The 11,702-nt window shown below is 43.9% G+C and overlaps 2 protein-coding genes across 3 annotated transcripts in view; one reads left to right on the top strand and one right to left on the bottom strand.

Annotated features, from left to right (window-relative positions):
- Window positions 1-804: 804 nt before the first annotated feature.
- Window positions 805-3,303, bottom strand: LOC144124916 (uncharacterized). The gene has a single exon (XM_077657864.1). The coding sequence runs from the start codon at window positions 3,185-3,187 to the stop codon at window positions 2,564-2,566; it is 624 nt and encodes a 207-aa protein (XP_077513990.1). The 5' UTR covers window positions 3,188-3,303; the 3' UTR covers window positions 805-2,563.
- A 242-nt stretch (window positions 3,304-3,545) lies between these two features.
- Window positions 3,546-11,702, top strand: part of LOC144124915 (activating signal cointegrator 1 complex subunit 2) — a 76,755-nt gene continuing 68,598 nt past the window's right edge. Inside the window, exons 1-4 of one of the 2 annotated variants that reach the window (XM_077657862.1) lie at window positions 3,546-3,587; window positions 6,147-6,227; window positions 10,191-10,393; window positions 10,498-10,569. In XM_077657862.1, the coding sequence (XP_077513988.1) occupies window positions 3,558-3,587; window positions 6,147-6,227; window positions 10,191-10,393; window positions 10,498-10,569 (386 nt within the window). In that variant the 5' untranslated portion in view covers window positions 3,546-3,557. Of the gene's footprint in view, window positions 4,458-6,146; window positions 6,228-10,190; window positions 10,394-10,497; window positions 10,570-11,702 lie in introns of both variants that reach the window. The other variant, XM_077657863.1, reaches the window with a different exon arrangement.

Raw genomic sequence — 11,702 nt, 5'->3', positions numbered from 1 at the left:
CGCAGCCCCTACACTGTTTGCTCCCACCGAGCAATGCACAGCACAGCCATGAAGACTACACGTGACTGAGATGTTGGTCGAATGTTTAGGGGAACTTTTGTTTAGGTGCTAGGAACTTTCGCCTCCACATGGTAGTTGAAAGCATCGGCTGCTATTAAAGATGGCCGTCAAGAGAGCGGCGAGTTCTACAGGCCGCAATTGAATAGAGAACATGAAAACAATGTAGCCAGCGCTGCACATGTCCATTTCTGCCACGTAGGAAACACACGTGGGCTTCAATGTTATCAACAACACAATGTTGTACCAGCGCTGCATCCCTGCTAAAGAAAACAATACAGAAAGTTTTTGAATTACATCAGAACAGTGCACAATCATATCCACTATAATTAAATAGTTGATTTCATCTTCTATCACACTTTATGCATCTAGTCCCATGCTAAAATAAACTTGAAACGTGAAAATATCCTCTGAGCGCTAGGTGTGTAGCAATGGGCAGGACCAATAGCACCAATAATATGACATTTCTGCTCAACTGACCTTGTTCCTGCTATGGCCAGAGCTGCAGGTCACATCACACTGGTTGGACATTTCATTCGTTTGCTTTCGGGCACATATTGTGAGTGCCATTAGTTTGGTAATAATAAGTATTTTAGGCAGCAAATATATATCCTGACTGAGCATGTCTGGAAGACACCATGGCAAGCACTGCTAAGGGACTGAACTGGTGACACCTTTCAGGTCTCTCTTTATATTGACAACAAAAATTGGCGCAAGTTCAAATGACGTCCTTGAGTGCTTCTATGCATATGCCTGGCTGATCCCACTTGTGGGTAAGTGCTATGAAACCTATAGAAACAACAAAAAGTACAGTGACTGCCTAGGTGAACTCTTCTCCTGCGGGAACAAATCTCTCTTATGCATTTCCCAGCCGACTGATGAGTCATCAGGGAGGTCATCCGGCCCATTTCTGCCCGAAAAGACATTGGTAATAAATGCCAGGCCTGAGTAAACAACTGAACAACTACAGGGGATGTGTAGGTTTGAGAGAGCAGCATTTTGAACACAGCATGCAGACAGCAAGAACCATGCCAAGTGTGCAGATATTTTAATTTTCACAGTATCAACATGTTATTCCTGCCCACAGCACATTTTATAATTTGAAAAGTTATCAATTGATAAGCACATATGGTTTTCAGCAAGCAGAACAAAATGAATGTGAAGCAGTTGAGGTGACTACGCAAGCACTGACAACTGATATCTCTGAGCATGGTGACAATCTTGTCCAAGAAAGAAAGCTAAAATTGGAAACATGAATACATAAGCACAATTAAATCGCAGGGCACATGTCAATAACTGCACATGCATAGTGTTGCTTGATACCAAAAAAAGCTAAATATGAAGCTCTCAAAGTACAATACAAGCCTGGCATGGTGACAGACATGGTATGTGTCTTATAGAAAAAAATACATGCAGTTAACCGTAAACGTAAATGTTACCACCAGCACTGCCAGTTTCCGCAGACTGACTTATCAGCAAGGCATTGCAAAGACGTCTCCTCTAGCCCATCAGCATGCCTCTTGAACTTTGCGAGACATCCGACACGTGTACGGAATAATGAAATTTTTCCTCTTTGATCAATTCCAATTTATTCTGCTTTTTAAAATGCAACAAATGATTTATTTTTTCAGCATGCCTTCTAGCTGGGATTGGGGAGAGAAACCCATTGGTGTAAATTAATGTTGACAAGCCAGCAAACTTTTTCTTGCCACAGGTGCTTATGTTGATTTCATGCTCGTATCGATAAGAGAATTCAACAAACAGAATTAGACAGTGGAACCTTTTACCAGCTATTGGAATGACTACTCATCGCACCAGTCTCTCCCGACTTTTGTCTTTTGTGTTTCACATGTCCTAGAGCTTGTCATGCTTGATTGACTACAGTCCAATGAATTATTCTGAGCAAGTTGAAGAAACTGAAACAAAGATTACAGCATGTTTGGTTGAAAGAATGCAGAAAAGAAGAAGAGGGATCTGGACAAAACGATACACAGAAATAAATGTCCTGGAATCAAAACTCTCATCCCTTTTCTGTTCATGACGAAGAATTCACCGGTGTTGCGCTCCCACGTGCTTTTGATTTTTATTAACTGCGTTCAGGTGAACAGCCACCCCATTCTTGGCCCATCCCCCAGTGTGGGTAATGTGCCACCTTTTGATAGGCTAACAAGAACAACATAAATGTCCTGCCATCACACGTACTTGCAACAACATGTTACATTTCACGCCTACGCAGAGTCTATATATACACTAACATCACAGCCATGGACCTCAAATCGTATGGTTACAACGTCTAAAGCTACCTCGACACGGTTGGATATATGCAGTTGCAAATGCCCATTCCCTTTCCTACGACTTATTAATTTCAGATAAATATCAAACTCAAATAAACAAACATTCGAAGGCAACAACTGTCACAACTTGGCAAATGCGTGCCTCCCTACAGCAGCAGCCAGTGAATAGCACATAAACACAGCCAGCACCTTGACAGCGCGCCATGAAATTTCTACCTTGACTGCAGGTATCGTATTTTGGCCGCAGCTTCCTTAGCTAGGGTGAAGTCTTCGGCTGCGTCACACTTCGCAACTGTGCCCTCCTTGTATCGGAGCACGAAGAGTTTTGTCTGGAACACACCGGTGCCCGAGACTCCAACAAAGACGGCCTCCAATTCGGCATTTTCGCTCGGCCGCCACGGAGGCGGGGGTCGAGTGCACGTCGCCACGCCGTGCAGGCAGCACGGGATGGCGACGCACGGAGTCCTGGCGTCCTTTGCTAACAGCGAGTACAGCCTGTCAAGGCTCAGAACGAGCGTCAGGCCGTGGTCCAAACAGTACACCTTGGCCGAAACGTCCCACCCCGCCGCGTTTCGGTGTACATCGGTCACGCACGCGCGGGCTAGGCCAGCCAACGTTCTCGTGTCGGCCACGCAATACTGGCCTAGTTGGACAGTGTACAGGTGTCTGTTGACACCGTTCACGAAGTCCTTTATATACGGAAGTTTGCTGTCGGCGAGTCGCAGCCAGAACTTCGTCGGGCTTTCAAAGTTAGCCATTACCACGGAATAAGGCACGTTGAGGGGAAGGCTTTTGGGGCCAGAAACTATCGGCCACGTCTGCGCTGGCCTTGACATTTGGCTCGGGAAATAGTGGAGTCAGCAAGTGTACTACATTGACTGGTACTGACTGCAGTCCTGCAGCAGAAGACGCTGGTAAAATTGTTATTGCGTTGCACCTTTTACAAGAAGGCGCTGGCGGGCATTTCAAGTTTCGCTCTTTTCAGAGAACGCCACTTGTTGCCGCTTGGTAATCCACAAACTTTTTTCGGTTTCGGTTCCTCTGAAGTAATTTTATATCAAATAGTAAAATTATGCTGCTTATAACCGGATGGTTGCAATATTTTTCTACAAAAATACTAAATTTTAGGAGACATTGTTTAAATTTACTTTTGGTGTCTGTTACTTTTAACATTATCATCATCATAACACAGTCACACACGTAAGGATGGCGGCCGACAGTCATAAAGGGACGCAGGTAGTTTGCAAATCGCTATTTTTACGCTTGATTGAATAATGTGCGTTTTTTTATGCTCATAAAGTAACAGTAATTTCGTGTTTGATATGTTCCTTAAAGCAAACTGCAAGTTTCAATGTCTGTCAGTGTTTTTTACCAGACTCCTTCATTCAATTGATTTGCTTTCGGTGCTGTCACATGCGTGCCGTATGCTAACAACTCCTGTCAGCAGCCTTGTATGGCTTTGTGCAAACAACAATAATAAGGAACCCTTACTCCGATGTATGTGCGTCGTCGTACATTCGTTTAAACATGTTTGCATGGAAGATCTCTTATTGGACTTGTCAGCGAAAGCCGGCGTCGAAGCCGTCCGTTGGGCGCTGTTTCTTTGAACGACGGCCTGTTGGACGTTTGACCAAACAACTTGTGTCCAAAATATGTACCACGCACAGTAACTGCGTTCGTTTTGCCGTAGAGAAAAGGCCATTACGCGGGTTTCAATTCTTACGTAGGTAACTGAAGCACGCTAAATCTTAAGTTGGACGCAATGATATTACTCTGTGAACAGTAACTGCGTATGCATAGGTAAGCTTAATTTACCGAGAGGAAGGTCGTGTTAAAATAGTGCTGAAAGACTGAATGGTGTGGACAGTGAAGTTACTGCTTGAAAGTGCTGGTAGCGGATGTGGCACCTTGGCAATAATTTTCGGCTTGTCCCGAGTAGAGTCCTTATGTTTTATCGGCGGCGGAAAACGTTCGAAGTGACACCAAATCTTCAATGTCGCCTGGTAATTGTGCTCGCCTGCCTTGCTGCCGCCACGTATGATCTGCCGTGTATGTCACCTGAGACAGACAGAAAACTTTATTTCGCACTGCATCAAGTAGCGACATGTTAGCAGTGACTTGCTTTTTCAGGCGAACTTTGCTTTGTGAACTGAGTGTTGAGATTTGTGTTCTCATTTTTAAAATACGTTAGCGTTCCGCAGAAGTTTACATTAAACGCATTTTCACGCATGTTTTCTGGACAACTGAAGGCTAGCTCTGTAGGATATGTAAACGCTTCAGTTCAGCTGTAATTTGTTCATTTACTCACTTGTTTACGAAACACAAAAATTTGTAGAGGACAAGCTAAAGGGCATGGAGCATAACCGGCTGTTAAATTGTGCCTCAAAAAAACATGTTACTGTTTAGTTGCTTGCAGTTGACGTACTATCATAAACAAAAGTGGTGTATATCACGTAAGCTTTGTCTAAACTGCATTGTACAGCCACCTCACAGCTGCGCAGCTGTAGAGCAGAGTGTTTTATCTACAGCCATGGCAGTTTTCTTGTTTCAATTGGTCGTGCCTGTTCTTATCGAAAACGTCAAAAACTGTGTTTGGAATCCTTGCTAAGTAGTGTGGTATACACCGCTTCTTGACCTGACAGTGCAACAACCCTCAACTTTTCAAAGGCTTGTGATGCTTTGAAACTGGATAATTTCATGCTTGGCCCTTGGCATTCAGTACATTGCCATGTCAAGTGTCTCCAGGCCACTGCATGAGTCACCTTGTCGCAACCAGGCCATTAATAATTGAGCTGCTTTAAGGACGCATTTAGCAGCCATTGCTATAGTCGGGGCAGATCATAAGTGTTGCTTGTGAAATTCGCATTCCATTTGCAGCTTGTGCATGGACAGAAGGTGGAAAAAAGTTTGTGTAGATTTATATTTGGCCCATTAAGAAGTGACCATTGCTCAGCTACTGCCATGAACCAAATTCTGGACCAGTGAGCTTGGGATGTGGGGCAATGGGGTGCATGCAGTTGCATTGTAGGAAGTCCTCTAAGCTCACTATACTATGCAGTGCAACAGACCACAAGGGGCATCATGAGTCCTCATCGCACTATTTTCTCTCAACTGGTGATGGTGCTCGCAGCAACCTCTGAATTTTGGTGCATATGGTTCATCGCTATAACTGAGATGATGGGCTATTAATGCCTCTCTGCCTTTTTTTGTGTATGTGTTTGAGTTTAGTCAGGTGACCATCATGCCTTTGGCATGTGCAAGTCATCATATGCTTGCAGTTAAGTGTCCCCATTTGTTTAGCTCTTCCTGTTTGGCAAATTTGGAATGAATGATTATATATTGCTTGTGCAGTATATATCAATGCCAGTTCCAATTTCAAAAGGTACCTCATGTCTATTAAAAGAAAAAAATTCATATGTGGTCCAGAAATATTGGGCACTTCTTTTGTTCGTAAATTTCCATTACTAGCATTGAGTGTATTGAAGTGGCATTGTGGGAAATGGTTTTATAGCCATTAAACCAAACTCTCATTTTTGTGAAACGTCATTTGCCAAGTTGTCCTTGGGCAACATGCATTGAGCAGGAAAAAAAAAATGAAGCCCTGGCACAACTGTCTAGAATACAGACAGTCTTGTGATTGACTGCTCATTTTGTTTCTTCTTCACATGTTTACTGAGCCAAGGCTAATATTCACAACTCAGCACTTGTTTCTGTTAAGAGCGAAGCCTGTATAAGGCTCGGAGCTCTGTCTGGTCTGTCATGGTTGTTGCCTTTATATTAATTATCTTATTTCAGGATACCACATCTCTACCTCTACATGACATTGTGATGAATGTTGTGGATAAACATGGTCAACCAATTCAAGTTGCAGCTTTGGTATGCCTTCACATCCATTTTATGGCAGAAAAAGTGGTCTGTAGGTAGCAAACTGTGTAGAAAGCTCCCAGAATTTGCATTCATGCTCCATAGTGGCAAAATTGGGATGTTGATAGTTCTCCTGTCCCCACTCTTAGGACCACTGTAGGTCATGTCACTACAGAAGGCCCATTTTCAAGAGTGCTCACTCTTTGGCTCACCTATATGCCTCAAAAAAAGTTCCCTAAGCAGCTATTATGTTAAGAACAAGTTAATAGATGGAAGTGCGATTGACTTGGCAGGGTCTTTAAGTTCTGTTTTTATCTTAAGACTTTCTAGGTGCCAGCTTAAGGTACTGACTTAACAGGGTTGCCTTGCTTGAATTTTTTAAACGTTTGTACCCGTGACACTCAACTCCCGGGCTGCACACACAGCTTTTACCACGGCCATTTGATAAGCAGCGCACGAGGTGCGGCCCATTACGTTGCACAGAAATGGCATCTTGGGCCTAGTTCTCCGTGCGCCTGCCGCAGCGCCATTGCTCGGGGACAACTGATTGGAGGGATATGCCTCGACAACTGCGTCAGTACGCCCGGTGCTGGTGTAAATAGTGCGCTCTATAATAAGTTCCTCATTAAAGACTGAATTTTTAAGATACCATTGAAACTGCCGATTATGTCACAAATCACTGCAGCAAGTAGAAATCCTCACTTCTAGTGTACGCCTGAATGCTATCCATGACAGCTGCTTACGCGATGCACGGCCGGGCGAGCGGCTGTGCCTCAAGATGCCGTGTAAATCCGCCTGAAGCTTTTAATCTACTTTTATTCACTTCTCGCAAACCCATGTATGGTTCCCAATTATAGCGGATAAAAGGACGGTGAACGAGGTGGACACACATAGCGGTACACACAGCCCATGTATTCAAGGAGAGGGCTGAGTCGGGCTGGTTGGTTCATGTTGAAATGGTAGGCAAAACAGCGCTGACGGACGGGACGGAAGAAGGCGAGACAGACACATGCGGACGGTGCGTCAACGATCGGCTACGCGAACACGCGAAAGACATTGTAAACAAGTCACGCCGAAATAATATGGTCATTCATTTCGCAGATTGCGAAGAATGTGAGGCGTTTTTGAACCAAACAACTATCATCGCCAAACATAACGATCATACCTCGCGCCTGATATCGGAGGCCTTTCACATTCATGCATTAGGCAACTCATGTGTAAGCCAACCATCGGTGGCTCTATTCCCACAGGAGATCGCTTTTCTTAATCAGTGATGATATCCCGAATGTATGTTATATCATGTTTGGCACCGCATTTCTTCCCTTCTATGCTTTATATTGCCCCCTCTTTCGCAATAAACCATTTGGTTGTTAGTTCAGCGCATGTGTCTGTCTCGCCTTCTTCCGTCCCGTTCGTCAGCGCTGTTTTGCCTACCATTTCAGCCCATGTATGTTCTCTGGTTTAAAATCTTTACGTGAAGAACTCGTATTGAGTTTCCCAGTTATGCAACTAACTTAGCTGGGATCACAAGAACTGATTATTTCCGATAATCTTCAGTAGATTTCCACTTCGCGTCATGTCGAATCTTGGATCTTTATATATATCTATATATATGTAGTAAGTTATTGTAATTTAGAAAAAGAAAGAAAACATTCAGCGTCGAACAGCGCGAACACAGACAAGTAAAAGAGACAAGGAAACAGATGAATACAGCGCTGACTATCAGATTAAGGTTTATTTTCGTGGCACTAAGTATAAATACATAAATGACACAGGTACAGTACGACGCACAACGTGCAAAAAAAAAAAACTGGATAACAGTTACAGAAACACTCGGGAGATCAACGGAGGTTATCAGTCCCCCATAAGTGACTGCTCTTTCAGCAGCAGTGCTAGCGAAGAGGTGCTGGCACATGAATTCCTCTGCTTCATTACCTTGTATGCCTCGACTATTTCCCTTGCAGTTTTGCCCCGTTTTTTTTTCTGATCACTGTTGTTTCACGATACAGCAGCACACAGTTTTTTCTAGCCGCCGCGGTGACTCAGTGGTTATGGCACTCGGCTGCTGTCTTCGGCCGAAAGATGCAGGTTCGATCCCAGCCGCGGCGCTCAAATTTCGATGGAGGCGAAATTCTAGAGGCCCGCGTACTGTGCAATGTCAGTGCACGTTAAAGAACCCCAGGTGGTTGTAATTTCCAGGGCCCTATAGCTTGAGTCGCTTTTGGACGTTAAACGCCCATAAACAAAAAAAAAAAACTTTTTTCTTTTTTGCCCATTCACAATCCCAGCAGTGAATTCTGGGGTGTCCAGAAAATACTTTTGAAACTTTATAGCAGTGTTCTTTTAGTCTTTCATTTATACAGCGTCCAGTTTGCCCTACGTACTGCCCGCTGCAGGGCAGAGGAATCTTATAAACCCCCCGCCTTATCACAAGAGACGAAGCGCTGCTGGTGCTTCGTTGTGCAGTTAGCCACCTTGCCCTTTTTTTCATACGCAGCTTGGCACAAGCCATGTAGACAATCAGGCACAGAAAACACATCAACATCTACTTTTTTCCCAAGTTTTTGCAGGGAGCGTAAAATTTCAGCCATGCTTCTCGACGCCGTAGTTCGCAGGGGAACTCGTAATACCTCACGGTGGGGTCCTTTCTAGCATTTGTGGCACAGAGTGACGCACAGCAGTTACACAGCATCATGCCTCATACATGTCACTGGCTGCCACACACACGTGCACAAAAAGCCCAAAGCGTTCACGGAAGTCACGAGGCAAATGCTCTCACTCACATGCACACAAAAAGTCTAAAGCAAGCACTGCAGACGCGAGGAACAGGAGGCGAAAGTGGTTTTACACGAGGCAAACGCACTCGGACACTAAGCAATGCACGCTTCAGGAGTCCACTCCCGGGAAACCAGGCGACTTGTCCCCGAACAGTGGCGCCCTCACCAAGAACAGCGGTTGCAACTGTAAACTCTGCCGGGACGCTCTTGCCCATTGTCAGCACCTCGCTTTGCATCTAGCGGCTGTGCCTCTACATTCCTTTGGGGTCACGTAAGCGTTTGGGAGGGCCACACACAAATGGTGTTCCTTTCATTCTAGAGAAGCAGTCGTGTTGGGGTAGTTTCTCTGGGGAAATTGGCGTCGGGATCGCTGTCATGTTACATCATAACCGGAAATTCCCATACCCGCCTGGTGGCCCACAAGAATGCTATTCAACTGGGCTCTCTTGAGAACGTGCCCTGCTTGGCCATATAACCTAGGTGGGCCTCGGTGTGCTGCATTTTCTCGCTACATTCTCTGGGGAGGCAGCAAGTGTGAAAATTTTCAGTTCTTGCTTCTCACTAATTTTCTGTATCGGTCTTGTGCAGCTTTATATTCCTTGTGTGTGGTGATATCACTAATATCTCACGCACCGTTGGCATTGTATTTCAACGGTGATGCCATGGCGCAGTGTATAGTGTTGACTGCACTGGTTCAGGGAATCATTTCTGTCACTATTGGATGTGCATAGTTTTTTGTTTCACTTGGAGGTTCCCCACAAAGCTCAGAGCATTAATGTTTTCCAGGATGATAAATGAGCACATATTGTGTATTTCATCTTGTTCATTTGAATTTGCCAATCCTGTTCCGGGCACTTGAGGCATAAGTCTTTTGCAAAGTAGTCATGCATATTCTTGGAATTACTTTATGTGATGGCATTTACTTGGAGGAATGATTTTGTGTGGCTCTAAAAGGATTTTGCGGTAAAACAAAATATTTTTAGCTTACATGCATTCTGAGCTTTATTCATTCATTAGCTGACTGCTAGGCTGGTAATATGTTGGAGTGTATCAGCCCTCGTTCATTGCTTGATTTGCATGCACTGAGCAGCTTTTTACTTTGCTTGGAGATACCTGTAGGATGCTGCGAAACACTACCTAAACTGATATGCTGGCTCATTTGACTACGTGGCCATGCCTTGTTCCTCATCATCTGCAGAACAAGGGTTTTGTAGAACCAATTTACTGGCTCAAGTATAGACCTGCTCGAATCATCTTTACCTTTGAGGAGTTGATGACCATCTATGCCAATGAGCCGCACAGCCTGGCTGAAAAGTATTCTTCAGAAATTGACGAATGGCTGGTGCGCATGGCCTATATTGAGGAAGACCTGACGAAGATGCTGCGGATCCCGCATAATCGGTGAGTCCACTGGCAAGACAACTCAAAATTACCAATCTTGGCTGAGGGATTAGCCATGGCGTGTCAGCTGTGATCATCCATTATGTACAACATGCTGTGCCCAGGTTCTGGTCTCATGCCCTGTATGATGATGGGTTCCACCAACTGCTTGAGTCCTACCTGCGACTTGCACCAAGGTATGCTTATGTATTCTGTCTGGGGAATTTTTGTGCCTCCCTTCTTTCATTTCAATTTTTGTTTGCATGTTGCTTTCAGTTTACAGAAAGCATAGTAAAAGTGTTTCATTGTTCTAATTCTCTTTAGCACACTGCCACTGTGGTCACCTCATAGTCTATATGACAAACTTGCAACAAACATTGCAACAATAAGCATTTGATTTTCATTTAGGATGAAGATAGTGCTACTATACAAGGCTGTTACAACAGAACATTCATGGATTGAATGCAAAACACTTTATTATGCATTTTTTAATCAAGTTTCGTTTTGTTTGTGATCACGTTTGAGATAATGGAAGTTGTCCAGACGTGTTGAGTTTGTAAAGGCCTTAGTGCTATAGGTACTTGTATCCATCATTTTGTCACAAATGAAGTTCACTTTAGTAAGGTTTGTTTATTTTTAAAATTATTTTTTCGGTGACAGCCAATGTCACCAGAACCGAGCAGATGAGGTGTATGTTTGCATTACTCACATACAGGGCTTCATCTTTTCTTTTATGGAAAACCTGTTAGTGATGCGCGAAGTAAAGGAGGAGGAGAGTGCTGCGAATAGCATGAGAGGAAGAGTGCATGGCAGAAGTGGCAGCCTTTCTGTTTAGAATAAGTGCGTCTGTTCTGCATGAACCCTTGGTAATGTTTCTGCCTATTCCAGCAAGAGCCATTATTTCACTTGGTAGAGCTGGTTCTGGTGAATGGAAGTCTTGTGTGCACCAGGAATGTTTCAAGGAAGTGATTCTCTGCTGTCTCCAAATTGGCCACACACACGTTACACACAAGTTCTTGCTAACAAAACAAGACAAACCTGTTTGTGAAGAATGTGGAGATGAACTTACAGTTAATAACATTTTATTCTTTGCGCAAAACTGGAAAAACTAAGAAAGCACTACTTTACTCAGTTTTACTACGAATGCATTCGTTTTCATCCAACACTGCTCTTATTTGATATAATGCAGTTGTTGACATGTCTTGTGTTTTTAGCTTTTTAAGAGAAGCAGGTTTTCTCAAGAAACTCTAAATTCTGACCCACTGTTTTGCTTGACTTTTGATACACCTCAGCCACTTTCTCATTCCTGTGAATAAGGCTGAGGTCCTTA

This window comes from Amblyomma americanum, chromosome 3 (genome assembly GCF_052857255.1).
Source record: "Amblyomma americanum isolate KBUSLIRL-KWMA chromosome 3, ASM5285725v1, whole genome shotgun sequence".
NCBI lineage: Eukaryota > Metazoa > Arthropoda > Arachnida > Ixodida > Ixodidae > Amblyomma > Amblyomma americanum.
The sequence above is the reverse complement of the archived record's forward strand: the minus strand, read 5'-3'. Positions and strand labels throughout refer to the sequence as shown.

Coding starts and splice junctions, on each gene's coding strand:
- LOC144124916 (XM_077657864.1), bottom strand. CDS start 3,187: ATGTCAAGGCCAGCGCAGACGTGGCCGATAGTTTCTGGCCCCAAAAGC.